Raw genomic sequence first — 18,330 nt, forward strand, 5'->3', positions numbered from 1 at the left:
TATATAGGATGATTATTAAAGAAAGAAAAGATTTATATTACGAAATAAGAAAATAAAAATGAAATAAATAATAATATAATATTGAGGAGAGAGAAGAACAATCCTTTTTAGAGAGGAAAATAGAGTATTGGGTTAGAGTTTGTTGTCTGAAAAAATAAAAAACTCTATATTTGAAGAGTAAATTAGAGTGTAGAGTTGGAGATGCCCTAACAAAGAAATAATATATTTTTTTTTTTTTTAAAAAAGACATTTTGACTCATTTAGTAACTATAAAAGCATTACTTGGCCAAAATATTGATTGCGCAAGATTATTTTTGAACTAAAATATTTACAACAAGAATATTTTTAACCTAAAACCAAATGATATTTTTGCATTTTTCTCTTAAAAGAAAATTCTGAAGGACTTTTGCTTGTGGGAAAAGGAAGATTCGGCGCGTGGGGGAAACGTGCACAGGCACGTGGAAAGTTCTTTGGAGAAGACTCTTAAACCCCATTTCTATGTCTCTGTGAAACCCAAAAATCAATACTAGCATTTCCCCCTGTTTCTTAAACCCTTTCAAAACCTTCAAATTTTGCCGACGAAGCTGCCGGTGATGACTAAACTCAATGTATCGAACCCCAAAGTCTGGGTTGTGATCGGCGTCGGATTCGCCGGAATATTGATCCTGGCTGAGGTTAATCGGCGACGATTGAAAGCTAGAAACTCAATCAAACAAGACTTTGGCGCTTTTATTGAACGAATAGAGTTGCTTCCGTTTCCTCAACCACCTCCTCCAGCTGCTCGACTTTCCCTTTCTGGTCTCTCATTTGCCATCAAAGACAAGTTAGTCATACTCCTCTGTTCAAGTTAAAGTTCGGCGAAAACACTTTTTCTTTTGTTATTTTGTGAGGGTTTTGGTTTTGGAAGGATTAGATCTTGTAAGAAAAATAAAATGTTTTGTGCTATTGGACTAATAACAGTTTTGCTGCTTTTCTGGACGTGGAATTGATTCTAATTTCTTTTTCTCTACTTCCACTGTTATAGTATTGATGTGAAGGAATATGTGACGGGTTTTGGTAGTCCTGCCTGGAAACGGACGCATGAGGTGGCTACAAAGACAGCCATGGTTGTAACTGCTCTTCTGAAGAATGGTTCTACTTGTGTTGGGAAGACTAGCATGGACGAATTTGGACTTGGGTATCTTTCGCTTTTTCTATCTTATGTCACATTAATTTTATATGAAATATTTGATTCTACACGGAACTTAAAATGTTGATTTTAATTATACACTACTTGAATAAACATTAAAGCAATCTTGAAAAGTAGTTTTATAGAGAAAGCATGACATCAAGTTTCAAATATTGAATAGTTTAATGCATTTGAATCCGTAGAAGTTGTGAAAGATGTGGCCTCAGGGCTTTGGTTTATTGATAAGAGCACGACAAGAACGTGTCAGTCAGGCACATGCACATTTGAATCCTGCCGCAACAGAAGCTTGGTAGTGGAGAAGGGCAGACCTATCATCCACCGAATATCTAATCGTGCGTCACTAGCTCTCGTGATTTCTTGATTATAAAATGAAAGATTGTAAAGATGTATAGAAATGGAATGGTGCAGCGCATTCTAGGATTTCTCGAAATGGGAAGACTGGCAAAAAAGTTGGGACAGAAGTAGTACGTTTTTCAGATATATACATGGCTATCATCTGTTGCTACACTCTCTTTCCTCCCTCTGTGTTTCTTTTGGCTGAGGAAAACAGTTTGTGTTTGAAGCAATGCAATTTCAGTGAAGGGAATTGATGTCTCTGTTGGAATGTTTCAGGATTACTGGAGAGAATGAGCACTACGGTACTCCAACTAATCCAAAATTGCCATCTCATATTCCAGGTGGCTCATCCAGTGGTTCAGCTGTTGCTGTTGCAGCTGAACTTGTTGATTTTGCTTTAGGTATGGTTGTCAATTTAAATTGCAGTTACTGAAAATCGCTGATTCAAAGTTTCCTTTTCTTCCGTTTCCTGTGTCTGTTCAATTTAGCTATAATGGTTTAAAGTATGAAGATGATGAAGTTACTATACTCACAAATATGTTTGAGTTGTTGAAGATATTTTCATGTTCTAGTCACCAAGGATGTTTGCGTGAGGCCTAATAGTCAATGAAGTGAGAGAAGAACCATGAGGTCTCCGGTTCAAATCCAAGAAAAAAACACCCGGTGATCCTTTCCATCTGATATGCCTTGGTGGCAAAGTTATACCTAGCACCTGGTGGGAGGTCATAGGTACCCTGTGGAATAGTCGAGATGCGTCTAAGCTAGTCCAGACACCACCCGTCTTAAAAAAGATATATTCCTGCTATAGTCTAGGCCTCCTCTTTCCTTTGTCTTCCTCTTATGGATAGATTTAACATTGAGTTGTGTTTTCCTCGTCTTATATATCTGCGAAATATGAACATGATGGAATGAAAGATTTAATTTGTAAGATGGCCGGCTTCTGTTTAACTAATTGGAGCGGTATTAATTTGTAATAAAAATTCACTTTGGTTTCAGAATGCTAGATGGTTATAGAGTCTGATCTATTGCAGGTACCGATACAACTGGGTGCATTAGAGTCCCAGTAGCATTTTGTGGTGTCTTTGGGTTTAGGCCGTCACATGGGGCCGTATCAACTATTGGTGTTCTGCCTGTATCACAAAGTTTGGACAGTATTGGTATGTATCATTTTGTTTTCTCTAGACTATTACCACAGTATTTGCTTTGTGACTAATCATATATTTATATAAAAGAGAACCCTAGGCCCGCCTACGTGGCGCCACCACAAGCAAAAATTTCCTTTTAAATTTATTTATTTCCAAAAATACCCTTCTCCTTTCATGAATTGACGTGACTTTTACGAAAAGTTGTGACTTTTATGAAGAGTTGCGACTTTTATGAAGAGTTGTGACTTTTATGAAAAGTTGTGACTTTTATGAAGAGTTGCGACTTTAATGAAGAGTTGCGACTTTTATGAAAAGTTGTGACTTTTATGAAAGGTTGTGACCTTTCCGAAGGGTTGCAACTTTTCCAAATAGTTGTAACATTTGTGATAAGACACAATAAACATTTGTTCACACTACCATTTGTTGTCTATAAATAGAGGGATTTCCTTAATTTGTGTACTTTGCTCCTGGCTCACCGACACCATTGCTTTGCTTATGTTACAGATGGTATGTATTTTTACAATTATTAATTAATGATTAATGCTTATATTATTAAGGATAAATGATAAGATTTAATAATTTTCATTTTCCTTTACATATATTATTAGTGTTTGTTACTACATAATTTTGTATGTAAGATAATATATAGTGTTCTAGTTTTAATGCCCGATAAGTTTTAAGTATTATTTTATAAATTCCATGACATTAAATTCCTGCGCGAAGCGCGTGTAATTTTACTAGTGCAAAATATATTTGGAGAGGCCAAATTCTATATCTGCAGCCTGTTAAGTAAACATTTAATCAAGAAGTAGAAACAGTCTCCCAGGAGAAGACCTTAATTTCTTGTTGTGAACTGCATTACTGCAACCAGGATAGTAGAGAGTTCTTCACTTTTCCATATAAGAACAGCACCAGAAAAGGAGAAACTAAAGTTGAGAAGTTTGTTTAATGCTGAATGGGATAAAAAGGAACTTTTACTTATTTCCCTCTTTACCATTGGAGGCCCCGATCCAACTCCAATTTTGATACTTTTCATGACCATGAAACTAATTGACAGGCCAACCTACAACCCCAATTTCTGATACTTTTCACGACCATACTAATTGACACATCAACCTATTGGTGGAATGTCTTGATTTAGAGGGTTTTTGGATTGGCTTTTCAAAAATACCTAAAAGCTATAAGTTGGAAATACCCAACTTTTGGCTTTTAACTTATTTTTGTACTTTTCTGGCCTAAAAGTAAGTGCTTAAAAACACTTTCTATTTTTGCCAAACACTACAAGAAAGAGAAAGAACTTAGCCAAAAACACTTAAAATAAGTCAATCCGAACACTCAATTAGTAGGTAACTATGTGAGTACAAGGGAACTATAAACTACTTAATTAGTATTAGACAAGCATTTAACTGGCGCAATGTAAAATTAGGTAGCTTCCTCAGGAATAAAATATATTGTGATAAAAAGGAAACAAGATTTTTTTTTATAAATACGCAAGGGCTTGGAAACATTTCTATCACCAGAGCATTAAGATGATGAGTTTTGTCTCTAAATTTCTCTTTTTGAACAGGTATAAAATATGGCTCTAGATTTCTTTACTTTCTGGCATAAAAAGGTTTGATCAAATCTTCTTCCAAAACATGGGAATCCCTATATGGTGGGTGATTTGGAAGGAAAGAAATGCCCAAGTATTTTGAAGGTGACACTGTAGTTAAGCTTAAACTCAACTATATATGCCTGCTTAGTTTTTGATACAACATTGGTGCCAAATTTCTTAGAGTCAAATGCCATGATTGGATTTTTTAGTTCTCTCACTCTTTTTGAAGTCCTTTCTTTCTCTTGGATGTACCTGAAACATAAGAACCGCGAGTTTCTAGATATTTGGGACACTATTTGAGGGATGAAATGAGGCTTGTCTTTGAGGAACCAATCCATTCTAACCTCAGATTGATGAAGAACTGTATGCAAATTAGGACAAGTTAGAGGTAAGGCAGTTTCTTAGACATGCAAATTACCATAGGGTGAGGGGAAATTTTCATCATTTGTGCCTCATCATTGGTCCATTTCACACCTCGACTATCTCTTTCCTCCAACTTTAGTTGTTCGGCTAAGTGTGCATTATAAGTGCTTAAGGAAGCAGGGTGTGCAAAAAAGGATACATGCTCAAAGGGGCGGACTGGGCAGCAATTAATATAATGATAAGCTTCAAAATTCAAAACAAGTTCTCTATGATTTCTGAAGAGGACCATACCTGTTTACAAAGACCCTTCGATAAGGAGGAGATTCCGGACAACATCAAATTATGTGCCAAGGAGAAAGCCCCAGACCCAGATGGCTCTCCAATGATTTTTTTTTTCCCACACTTTCTGGGATGAAGTATAATAGGGACTTTGGCATATTTCACTCTAATCAGAATTTGAGAAGTGTTTTAATGCAACCTTATTGTATTAATACCTAAATAGTTTGGAGCCTCAGATCTTAAAGATTACAGACCAATTAGTCTGGTTGGAGGATTGCACAAGATCATGGCTAAGTTACTTGCTGAAAAGCTAAAGAAGGTGGTGGATAAATTGGTAAATAAAAATCAGATGACTTTGATAAAGGGAAGATGGATTATGGATGTTGCCCTAATTGCTAGTGAGTGTATACTATAGACTCAAGGATGAAAGATGTGAATGCAGGATTAATTTTGTAAACTAGACATTCAGAAAGCCTATGACCATGTTAACTGGTCTTTCTTACTCAACACTATGAGATAGATCAAATGGTTGAAGTGGATAGAGGCATGTATGAAGACAGTTAGATTCTTTGTCCTTATCAATGGAGAGCTAGTAGGTTTCTTCAATGCCGAAAGAGGATTGAGACAAGGAGACCCTCTCTCCGCCTTTTTGTTTATATTGGGATTGGAAGATTTTAATAGCTTGATGAGAATAGCCACAGAGAACAATGGCTAAGGGGCTTTCAAATAGGAGCCAGAAATGGGGGTGGAAAAGAGATCAGTCATCTGTTGTATGTAGATGATATCCTAGTTTTTTGTGACCTTGAGATTGAGCAATTGAGATATAGTAGACTAATTTTAATTCTTTTTGAAGCAGTACCAAGGACTAAGTGTCAACTAGGCAAAAAGTAGATTGATCCCTATCAAAGAAATTCTTCGGATTCAGATATTGATAAGTATACTTGGTTGTAGAGTAGAGGGACTACCTACCACTTATGGAAATGCTACTAGGTAGTAGGCACAACTTTAGAAATATGGGATGGAATCATGGAAAAGACAAAAAAGAAGTTAGCAAGATGGAAAACTCAATACCTCTCACGGGGAGGTAGAACCATATTGATAAAATCAATATTAGACTCACTTCCCGCCTATGTTATGTCTCCACTTCCTATTCCCTCTAAGGTGGTGAAAATATTAGATAAACTCATAAGAAACTTCCTCTGGAAAAGAGGCAAAGAAGAAAAGGGCTATCATCTAGTGAATGGAATATAGTAAAGCTAAGCAAAGGAAAGGGAGGCTTGGGAATCCAAAATTTGAGAGTGCAGAATTAAAGTCTCCGAATGAATCAGTGAGGAGAAGGCCCTTTGGAGGGAAGTGATATTGGCAAAATATGGTGAACTTAGTCCTTGGGTCTTAGGACAGCTTCAATGCCATGTGTTGGGGAGTGTGGAGATACATCAGAGCCATGTAGACTCACCAGAAGAAGAACTAATTCTGAAGGTAGGGAGCCATGTAGACTCACCGGAAGAGTACCTTTCATATCATCCATTAAAAAGAATTGAGAATGGGCAATTGTGTACTAAACTATAGGTATTTCATTTGTTAATAAGAAAAAACACCTAACTAATCAAAGATACTGATATGTTCCACGACTTGTTAATACAAGAAGGAACTTCTGTAAAAGCAATGGGAAGAGTTACTCTGATACCCATGAGTGAGGCCTATTTGGGTAAGTCATAACTTATAATTGCCCTGGCTAACTCATGAGAAGCTGCAAAGAAGAGGCTTTGAAATAGCTTCTTGGTGTTCACTGTGTAATGAGACAAATGAGACTAATAGCCATCTATTCTCCATTGCAAAGTCACTGCTCAATTATGGGCCATTTTTCTAAGCAAAACACATACAAACTGGACAATGCCAGAACACACTGCAGACCTTCTTAGTTACTGGGTGAGAAGAGGGGGGAGTAAGAGCCAGAAGAAATGGTGGAACATGACACCATCTTGTATATGGTGGACTATTTGGAGTGAAAGAACAAGAGGTGTATGGAAAATACTGCAGAATCAGTGCAAAAGATCAAATGGCGTTGTATGAAGACTTTCTTTTTTTTTGTGTAAAGAGGAGGGTATAGAGGAGGCTGGACAGATTTTAAATTCTCTCTTCTTTATAAGTTTAGTAGCAGCTTTCTTGAGTTGGTCTTTTTTGGGTCACTGAAGTAAATCTTTGTGATGGTTGCCAGCATACCCTCATTGCTGAGGAATACAACTTTACCTTTATCAAAACAAATTGCCCTGGCTAAATTTATTGATGGTAGAGATTAAAAAAAATTTCTTTTGAATTTTGATTAATTGAAATTTAAGATGGTCAATATTGTAAATATACAGACCGTCTCTTTGGGCTTTTAGGTATTCCTGCTAGGCATTAAATCAGTTGTCTATTCTTTATGGTGGCAATCCCTTTTACAGGATGGTTAGCTCGTGATCCATCTGTGCTGCATCGAGTTGGACATGTGTTGCTTCAGATACCATCAATTGAACCTAAGAGGACAAGATGCTTTGTTATAGCCGATGATCTTTTTCAGCTCTGTAACGTACCAAAACAGAAGACAGTGTATGTTGTCACCAAAGTAATAGAAAAATTATCTGGATGTAAGTTGCAGTTTACTTTTTCTTTTTCCTCCTAATATATATCATAACTTTTCGATGCACTCATTTGGTTGCCAGATGCTGGCACTCTCTATTTCTTTGTATCACTTTTCATTTTTCTTGTATTTGCACAGACCAGACACCCAAACATCTGAACCTTGGGCAGTATATTGCATCAAACGTACCCAGCTTAAAAGGTTTCATTGAACAATCAACCATCCAGCAGAATGGGATGTCTACTCTACGAGCTCTCTCTTCTGTGATGTTTCTTCTTCAAAGGTCATGCACATGCCATACTTTGAATATTGTACTAGGCTGATCTTCTTACTTTTAAGCTACTTTTATTATGCTTTCCACTTTCACGTTTCTTGTTTGACAATGTGTCCTGCTATCTTTAGTATCTTAGTGGTTTATTATTTAGTATGGACCAGAATCAGTTAAAATGAAGTGGTATATGCCATAGAAGACAATAGACCTCTTGAGTGCTTGGAGTGGAGTAGTTGGTGGTGTTAACCAAAGGAAATGATGGCAGACCATCCTAGCATGCTTTTGGTGACAGTCTGGAAGGAAAGAAATTTCAAGACTTTTTGGGAATACAAGGAACTTCTCAGAGAGAATAAAATTAAATTGTATATTACTTTTTATTTTGTTGGAGTAAAGGATTCTTTAAATGATAGTGAATCCATACTGCAAAGCTATATAATCCCTGTATGTTTTTGTTGATTAAGGGGAGTTTTATGTTTTGTTTCCTCTGGAGATTGTATTCTCTCTTTCTTTATCAGCACAAACTTTGTGCTGATGTTTTAATGAAATGAGACCATTCTCCAAAGAATAATAAATAGGAATTGGTTTCAAAGATTTGAGTCTCTTTAAAGGATTCTCTCTTCACAAGAATCTCTCTGCATTGATATCTCCAATCCCTATATGTAATCTCTTTCTACTCGTATTTCATTTGGTCATAGTTTAGTTATGGCCTCCTGCATTGGGTTGGACGACTGTTTTTGCTGCTCTTCAAATACAGGTCAATATTGTTGACAAGATCATCTGCTTCTGTCTCACATCTCTGTACCCTCTTGGCTTCTACTTGTATGGAGACATTTTGTTTCTCGGAAGTTCGTCGTTTGTGCATTTCTGGGGTGCTGAAAATCTCATCTAGCATTTAGTAAAATATTGATTTACATAGAAAACTAGAGAACTACTCTCGTTCTTGGTTCAAGACATAATCTCTAGTTTATTGACAACTTCAAATTTGGCATGTAGTAAATATAAATTATCTGACACTCATGCATTACATGATGTCTAAACTCATTTATGGAGTATTTGACATTGGGACTAATGGAATTGGAAGCTGCATGGTTTCATTCTCTAAAACACTTTTTTTGATCTTATCTAAATTGTTCTTCTGTTTAGCATGTTCATCCAGCGAGCTTAGTGGGATTTTCAGCTTTTCTCTGTTGAATATACCGAGAAGGCTTCTGTAGAGTTTATGTTCTATCACCAGAACGACTATGGGACATACCCAGTTGTGGCACTGATGTTTCGTTAATCTACTTCCACCTTGAGAAATTCAACTGCTAACTGGCATTTTCATAGTTCTAAAGGATTCCATCGTTCACCACATTTGGTAAATTTGTCAAAACTGCAAATGATTTGGAAGTTAAGTAACAGTTGACTGGTTAGTTGATAGTTACACTGGCTGTATTTTGCCCTTCTGGTGGTAAAGCACTGACAGCCATGTGCAAGCTGATACTGATTGTGGATGATTGCAGGTAGTGGTGGGATTAACTGGATTTATTTTTGAATAAAGAGGGGATTACTACTCTTTACTTTGTTGCCTTTCCTGATTTATAGATACGCTCAACGACTACATATGTGCTATATCTGGTTTTTCCATCTTCTTCCTATCGTATGTTGTTCAAAATTCTGATTTAGTCGAGGCACTGATTTCCCTGTGATCATCTCTGATGCTTAGTTTTTCTCAGATATGAGTTTAACACAAATTATGAAGAATGGATGAAGGCTGTGAAACCGAGGTTGGGTTCTCAAGTCACCAGTCACATTGCTGCAGCAGTTACCTTGGCTCCTGAGAACATCAAAGTTCTTTACAAAGTTAGGACCGAGATGCGAGTTGCTATGCAGAATCTTTTGAAGGTACATTTCGACAGCATGAAGTAAAAAATGAAGTTCTCTTTTTCTGTTATGATTCCTTTTCTCCCCATTCTTCATCTTTCCTATCTTTTTTTTTGTTTTGGGGGTGTTGGGATTACCACTCCATTTGTGGCAGCTACCATTAGCTTCTTCGTCAAAGCCACTTAATCAGGAGCGTATCTAGGAGGGGGTCACAGGGTCATGTGATCCCATGCTCTCCTCCCGTGATCATGTAGAGTAGTGTTATATTTTTTTAAAAATACTTAAATACAGATGTGTGAACCCATACTCGAAGTATCATATAATGCAATGATGCTTGGGTGTACTTCTCTAAGTGAGGATAGAAATTTGAATCTTTTATCTATCTCAGTCTTTTTTGTTCTAAAATTAGGTAACGCCTCTTTAAGTGGTTATTGGTAGCACTTTTGGGGTTTTAATTAATATTTTTTCTTTCTTTTTTTGCTTTAACCTTTCAAAATTTCAAGTTTGTCACATTGGAAAATCCTATTTTTAGCAATGCAATTTTTTTATATAATTAAACCAATGTGTATATTAAAACAATTAGTACTCGATGATATAGCATACAGTCAATGATCTCCATACCTTCTACACAAAATGTAACTATATGTATAAAATCACTAATTTTTTTTAATATAAGAATCAATTTTGGACCTATAATTTTAAATGTTTAACGGGTTCAAGTGATAAGAACACGAAGGTCAAACCAGTCAAATTTATATATTAAATCCATCTTTTCATAAGTGCACCCATCCTTTAGAAATTTTGCAGATGCCTCTGCGCTTAATATTTCACATAACTTTGATACAAATGTCAGGGGAACAGTTTTGAAAAGTTTACTATGTCATTTACCACTTCAAAAATGTCTGATGCAATATCTAGTCTTGCATCCCCTTTTTATCTAACAATGTTTGTTTTTCGGGTTGTCTTAAAATATTTGGCACACATATAATACACAAACAAATTAGGAGGCATTTGGTTGGCTGATTAAATTCATAGTGCATATAGTATTTGTTGTGGTTCTTTTGTTATTGAAAATTAACAAAAGGTACGTAAGACTCATGTTAGTTCAGTGTCCTTTTTTTGTCGAATCCCTCAAATTAAGGATAAGTATTGCAGGAATGAAGGGATCAGTAATCCCCTCCATGTTAGTTGTTTCCTTTTTGCAATTCCCTATAATATGGTACCTTGCATTACAATACAAATGTATTATAGTTCCATTCTTGATCTCCGCGTTATTATATCTGCATATCAAATGACATAAAAAGGACTTTTTAAAATAGTGAGATGGCATGCTAGCAGCATTCAAAAGATCAAGATGAAGAGTCTAAGTTTGCTGTATTTTTGGTGTAAACAGGATATGTTGGGGGAGGTAGTAAGTCTAGTGGACTTCATAGTACAATTGTTAAGTTCTTTTTTGGATTTTTGGTTATCAGGATGCCCTTTGGGGTTGTAAATCCCACCTCATCAGTTTTTACTTGATGAATTTTTTGGTGTGAATACAAAGTGACCTTATCAAAAAAAAATAGTGAGATGGCACGTTAAAGCTATACGGAGTCGTTTGGTTTGAATTCAAGTTATGACGGGATTAGTTATGATGAGATAAATTATAATGGGATAAATTATGATGGTAAGTTATGTTGAGAATATTTTTTATTGAGTGTTTGGTTTGTTGTATTCAAAATAATAGGCTTTGCATAAATTTTAAGAACAATTTATTTGTTTACAAGAGTACCCTTCGTGAATGTTTTTTTTTTTGACAAAAGTACCCTTCGTGAATGTGAAAAGTGATGTATAGAAAAGGTTTTAAAGGATATTTTTGTCATTTACTTATTTTATCTCGGGATAACTTATCCTGGGATTACGATACTACCCAAGGGGAGGAATAACTTATCCCGGTACTAATTATTAATCTCAGGATAAGTTATCCCGGACATGCCTACCAAACAACAAATTAAGTGGCACTACAATTTAATCCCATGACTATTTTGTGTAATCCTTCACACCAAACGACCCCTACAAGTATTGTTTTACCTCTCTAAGAAACTTCTACGCAAATTCTATTAATGATTTATATGTTATATTTGACTACTATCAGCTTATTATTTGATATAGATTCCCGATTCCTCTGCTTGACTGCATCACATAAAATAATTTATTTTTAAAAGTTGAATGTAAAAATACAATCTCAGTTCAGTCTGAAGTTGAATAAGGAGAACATGCCCATTCAGAGAATCTTTACATTGATTTTATTGTTTGTGGTATCCTTTCATGGAACTTGTGTCTCAAGGACTCATTTCGTTTTGTTTGAAGAACGATGGCATATTGGTTCTTCCGACGATTGCAGATCCTCCTTTAAAATTGAAGTCAAGGAAAGGTCTATCTGCTGAAGTTCATGATAGAGCATTTGCTTTATTGGGCATTGCCAGCATGTCAGGATGTTGTCAGGTAATTCCATGTTGCAGTATTCAAGCATCAAGTAGTACTTAGTCATCCTCATACTTTTGTTTTCTTTCCATATTTTAGTGATTTCACTGTGCACAATCTGTTCCTTGTTTTGAATGTCAGGCTGCCATTCCTTTTGGAGAACATGATAACTATCCTATCTCCCTGTCATTTATTGCATCTCACGGGACTGATAAGTTTCTACTTGACACTGTCTTGGATATGTACTCATCTATCCAAGATGAAGTAATCATACAATCCAGTGCATCTCCATTACCAGATACCAATGGTAGCATTGATGCATCTGAGCTTTTGAAAGAAAAGGTTTTATTCTCCACTTTTTTTTCTTTTAATATGCTAAAATCAATTGTTTAGTTTATTTGACATGATTATTTTGCAGATTTTTAAGTTGGGCATCACACTATTCTGTTTCATTAGTTGGGCATCATACTATTTTGTTTCCTAATCTGAAAGTCTGCAAAGACCTGATAGTTAAATTCCCAGCTCCTTATTACAGCCTTTTAGCTGCAAGCCCCAAAGATTCAATATTATCTCTAATGAGGAGCAGTATGGGGCACTTGAAATTATTATTATTCAATATAGATGGCTGATTAAATATTTGGAATTTTCTTCCAATTTTATCCACATTGTAATCATCCTTGCTTCTTGTTATTTTGCCTTCTTCAGGAAGGTGAGAAGCAAAATGCTCTCATTTTTTCTTCATATCTTTACCCAAACTTGTGCATTTCCACTATATCTCTCTTGCCTGGTCTCTCCTCCAAAAGAAGAGTCTGCTAATAAGACATAATTCAGTTTCTACTCAAAATGCTACTGGCACGCGGTTACCATAATTGTAGCAAATTTTGCAAGCATGGCTAACAGTCTATACTACAGATTTTTAAGTTCAGTCTTAAGTAACAGTATATGCAATTGTTTTATCTTTTTGATACTGTGTTTTAGGCTTCTTGAAACTTAACCAATGAGAAATGAAAGAATTTTGTGCCTGATAGTCATTCGTCTTCAATTTACCATCTTCTGAACGTTGTGGGATCTGTCATTAGTATGCTTTTCTAGTTTATCATGGTAATTTGATGCATTCTATATAGGGAAATGCTGCATTTAAGGGCAAGCAGTGGAACAAAGCTGTAAGCTACTATACAGAAGCAATAAAATTGAATGACAACGCTACATATTATTCCAACCGGGCAGCTGCTTACTTAGAATTGGGATGGTATGATAATAAATTATGATACTAGTGCAACTTCTTCAATGTTTTCTGTTTGAATTCGTCTTTTACCGAGTGATTTAACTTGCAGCTTCCAACAAGCTGAAGAGGACTGTACTAAAGCAATTTCACTTGATAAAAAGGTATCAGGAGAAACTTGGAATTTTGCAACTAATATGAGTGAACTGTTTAACTTCTTTTTTTTGTTTTTGAATTGTACCCAATCTAATACTGTTTCGAAATATTATTTCAGGGTAATAGTAGTCAAACACTTGTATTTGATGAAGGGCTTTTCACCCTATTACAGGGCTTTTAAGGGAAAATCTTTTAAAAAGTTAACCTTAAAGGAGTGTTAGTTTTGAAAAGAACTTTTTCCCTCTGTTTATATTTGCTGTCTGGCGTTTGTCCTGTGGATATTATGTAGTAATCTAAGCATAACATAAAATGCACCCAAAAGTTTATCAGAAAACATATGAATTTCTCAAGTACGTTTACAATTAAATAAGTGATGGTAGAAACTCCTGTCAAGCAAATTTGTTTGAGTTGTGTAAGATATATGAATGTTGTACCATTTCTCTTGTTTGTTCAAGGTGACACATTCTACAATTTCTCTTGTGGTGTTGACTCATATTATTCTACCTTTTTCCTCTTGTAGCTTAGGTTCACTATTTGATGCATGAGAGTGCAGATGCCCATCTCCCATACATTCAATTTCCATTTTTATGATCCAAATATATTCTGACTGGGGTGGATTTTTTTATTTTTGTGTGCAGAATGTAAAGGCTTATATGAGAAGGGGAACTGCCAGGGAGTCCCTTCTCTTCTATAAAGAGGCTCTTCAAGGTAAGTTTGTGATGTTATGTGCCAGTCTGTCTGTTGCAAGGTGCATGTTTCCAGTTGTTTGCGCTCTCTCTGCGTGCAATTTTATGTTAAATCCTTTTCAGCTATCTTTTCATGGTCTCATTTGCGTAGGAAGAAAAATTTTAATTGCACAGAATTTGCTCAGAATTGTTATCTCCCCATGACTGGCTTTCCAAAAACTAATGAAAAATATTTTATTTACAAAATTTGATTTAGTCATCTCATGTAAGTTTTAAAAGATCTGTAGTACGCCGCTCGAGGGGGGAGAGGGTCAGATTTCTGGGTTGGCTGTTATTTCATTATTCAGTGGCTCAGTGCCTTGCGTGTCACCGGGAAAATCTAAGTAGCAGTGTGCGTGATCAGGTGGGATCAAATTAGCAGTAGGTGCAATCTCAGCAGTTGTTTTTGGCTCATGCTCATACATACATATGGATAGATCTGCGTTGAAAAAAAAGAAGCTATGTTTATGTAACCACTTTCTAGTTAATCCTAATAATTTTTGAGGAATATTGTGTTGACTGTAAATTTTGTGACTTGCTTTCCATATTATCTTTTCATGTTAACTGTGAACTATATTTATTAAAGTCAGGTTGGATGGTCAGTCCTGGCCAAAGATGGCCATCCAGTTTCCTTTTAGTTAGTTCATTTATTAATTTACTGTGGATTTTGATATTGCAGATATTAGACATGCACTGGTTCTGGAACCACAGAATAAGTTTGCGAGTGTGTCTGAAAAGAGACTCAGAAAGCTAATTAGTTGATCACTTACTGCTAAGACTGATGATATTAAAAACCCAGAGGAAAATCAGCGGAGTAATAATGTATACGTCAAAAAGGCAGAGGATTTTTTAAAAAGAGATACAGATGAACCTTGTTGGGTTACTGGAAGTTAAGCTTCTAACTAAAACTGTATGATTCCTTGTATTTGCTCATGGATATCTGTTTTTCTTCTTCTTTCTGGTCCAAGTCTCCACATGTAAGTAATTCATCCATTGGAGAAAAATAATTTGTTTTCGTTCCCATTTGATATCGACACACCTTTAAGTCCCAATTGAAGGATGCTATCTTGTCAACTTTTGTATGTAGCCAACACAAAGTAGTTAATTTTGTTCACCATCACCATCCTGATGAGTGAGAAACTACTTAAGTTTTTGGACTTTCTGCAATGAGCCTTGTGAATTGTGTTTAAAGCAGTTTGGATTATGAGATGTTTTATTTTTCCTGATTGGAGACTGACTGCATATCTCAATAAAACAAATAGATAAATACTGAGTGTGTCTAATCTCCCATTATCGTTTTTTTTATTTTCTCCCATCTAACTCTACATTTATGTTGGCTCATTTGCACAAATAGGATAGTTGTGTTGCTAGTTAAATTGTTTCCCCCTTTTAGATAATTTAGTGAGATTTTTTTCTTGTGAAAATACCTTGTAGTTCAAATCTAGTCTTTGTTCAAGAGTTGTCCTATCAAGAAGCGTTTGCGTCTATACGTTTATCCAACAAGAAACATCGTACAACTATGAATACTGAAGATTGTGAGAATTGTATGATGTGTGATGGAAAGCCATATTTTAGGATGTATGATATATGATATATTTTGTATGTTAACCTATCTATACTTGCACAAAATAGAAAGTTAACGGTCTAGAAGGCAATATGACATTTTATGCAACAACTTTACATCTCATTGTTGCTGATGACATGCTTCTTTCATCAATCAATCGGCAGGAAAAAATATTAGACAAAATGTCTATTGAGTCATCGGGGCCATTCACTGCTCTATGAAGTGAGCTAAACAAAGACTTGATTGACGGAGAACAATAGGAATCACAAAAATCAAGAGAAAGCAAATAGCAATAAATCATTTAGTACAACTCAAACATGGTTGTTAAGTCAAAACAAGTGACCTATATGCATTTTAAGTGGCTTTTTAAAAATTCTCTTGCATAAGCCTTCAATCATACCCCTTTATCAATACTACTCTTACATATGTATATAATAATAAAATAATATCTGTGTATATTCATTATTCAAATTCCCACCAGTTTATATCAATAGGCAATACATACATAGTGTTATAACATCATATATCAGGTTGTTATACATACACTATTATACAACTGTTACATAGTTTATACACATTCATGCTCTCCCCTTCCAACCGCCATACACCTCCATTTCAACACCTCGCTGAAGAAGAAGCAGGAGAGATGCAGAATGCAGTGGTTGCTGATCATGGAGGAATGGGAGAAGATGGAAAGACAGGAAGTAAGCATGAACAAAGAAGAAAAATAGGGCTTCTTTTTTGTTTAGGGCTGTTAATAGATAGAATTAAAAAGGGTCGCAAATGCCCTTCAACTATGCCTTGCCCACAATAGTTTGATAAGCTCTTATTGTTACTTACTTAATAGTTTGGTCTAAAAATGTTTACGTAATTAGTCAAAAATGTTTTCCTCCAAATAAATATATATATATATATATAAATATATATATATTTTTTTAAAGAGAACACATTCTTTTCTTAATGATAATTTTTAAATTAGAAATCATCCTACCTCAATTCAGAAAAGATTATTTTCTATTTTATTAAAAACTATTTTATCATTGTTTAAATAAAAAATTAATGATAGGTTACAATGATCTTATATATATGACCTATATTTTCAATTTAAAAGGTATATTGAGTTATTCTTATTTAAACGTTAATGAGATTTAAAAAGAAAAAAAAAGATTATTTCCTACTTATTTGTTGGTTAAAGTAATTTTAAGAGAAAGAAACAAGAATTGGATTCTTTAATAATAGTATTTTTATCAGGAATAAAATATGTTTAAGCAAATCAATATACTAATATATTTATAGGAAAAAGACCATTTTTGACCTATTAAATAACAAAATGTACATTTTTGGACCAAACTATTGATAGATATGACATATTTAGACCAAACTATTAACGGATAACAATTTTGTTCAATTACACATAATTTAAGTACATTTTTTTTTTCCTTTTTTAGAGTTCCCTTCTATGAACTTTGTTGAGAGTGGTTAGACAGTTAGTTAAATAACTGTTAGTTTGTTAGAGAAGTTAGTTACGAGATCTAGTTGATTAGTTATTTAACAGGTCATTAGTCAAGTAATTACTACAATTAACTAAGCTAAAGTCTAAACTAGTTATGTATATAAGCACTAGTATGTAGTACTCTATGATTAAGATTATATAATATCAGAATATCTTCTTCTCAATTACTTTCATTCTACCTTTCCTCTTGTATTTCTTCATAACTGATCTGGCAGAATCTGCCTAATTCTACAAACTTGGTATGTCTCAATTGTTAATTTAGTAGATTTGTGTGGCTGTGGCTGTGGCTGTGGCTGTCATCTATTTTAGCTTCTTTGTTGGTAACATTCTCCACAAGTTATTTGGTCATGTAATTCATAAGGGCATGAGATAGTTTTCAAAATTAATGTACCGCTTGCTTATTTCTGCGAACGTTTAAGTAGCAATCAGATCTCTGTCCATGCTCAGAATTCAACAAGTTCATTGAGAAGTCTACATAACAATTCTCTCTTAATTTTATTCATCCAATAAAACCAGTAGCAAGAATAAGCACAGGCGAACTTTTCTTTTGGCATTGTGATCAGCCAAGAGAATAATACTTGATTGGAAACCTAGTGCTTTCCTATTGCAAATGGTTTCCGTTGCTGTACTGGTAGCTCCAAATCAGGTTCAATTGATGTCAAGGGAGAAAAGTACTCGTCTACCATGTCATTCGTCACATGTTCCAAGCTTGGAGGATCCCACTGCATGTTTTACCAACAGTTCAGATAATTCTAAAACTGACAATTGGCATGCTCCAAGAACTGAACTACGAATAGTTCAAACAATTCAGGTATACAAGGCCAGATTTCTCGAGAAAATGGTATTAAGCAGCATTACTCCACAACATGGAGTTGCATTGAATCAAAATGAAATACACCCAATAGAGTTAATGCGCCGTTAAGCATGCATCATAGTTCCTCGTTTTTGTGTCCATAGGCACTTTGTATGTGTCCCCTTCCCCACCCCTTCAATTGTAATAAACTATTGAAAGTGACAAGAGTGGTAT

General features: G+C 35.1%; 2 protein-coding genes across 3 annotated transcripts in view; one reads left to right on the plus strand and one right to left on the minus strand.

Moving 5' to 3' along the window:
* Window positions 1-507: 507 nt before the first annotated feature.
* On the plus strand, window positions 508-15,503 carry LOC125865137 (outer envelope protein 64, mitochondrial). The gene is made up of 13 exons (XM_049545317.1): window positions 508-823; window positions 1,025-1,177; window positions 1,802-1,926; window positions 2,557-2,682; window positions 7,351-7,533; window positions 7,665-7,809; window positions 9,513-9,681; window positions 12,010-12,144; window positions 12,265-12,465; window positions 13,248-13,372; window positions 13,458-13,509; window positions 14,140-14,209; window positions 14,906-15,503. Exons 1-13 carry the CDS (start codon window positions 594-596, stop codon window positions 14,986-14,988), a joined length of 1,797 nt encoding a protein of 598 aa, XP_049401274.1. The 5' UTR covers window positions 508-593; the 3' UTR covers window positions 14,989-15,503.
* A 2,189-nt stretch (window positions 15,504-17,692) lies between these two features.
* Window positions 17,693-18,330, minus strand: part of LOC125865141 (3-hydroxyisobutyryl-CoA hydrolase-like protein 1, mitochondrial) — a 29,203-nt gene continuing 28,565 nt past the window's right edge. For both annotated transcript variants that reach the window (XM_049545322.1, XM_049545321.1), the window contains one exon: window positions 17,693-18,025. In XM_049545322.1, coding sequence (XP_049401279.1) covers window positions 17,894-18,025 — 132 coding nt within the window. In that variant the 3' untranslated portion in view covers window positions 17,693-17,893. The remainder of the gene's footprint in view (window positions 18,026-18,330) is intronic.

This window comes from Solanum stenotomum, chromosome 5 (assembly GCF_019186545.1).
Source record: "Solanum stenotomum isolate F172 chromosome 5, ASM1918654v1, whole genome shotgun sequence".
NCBI lineage: Eukaryota > Viridiplantae > Streptophyta > Magnoliopsida > Solanales > Solanaceae > Solanum > Solanum stenotomum.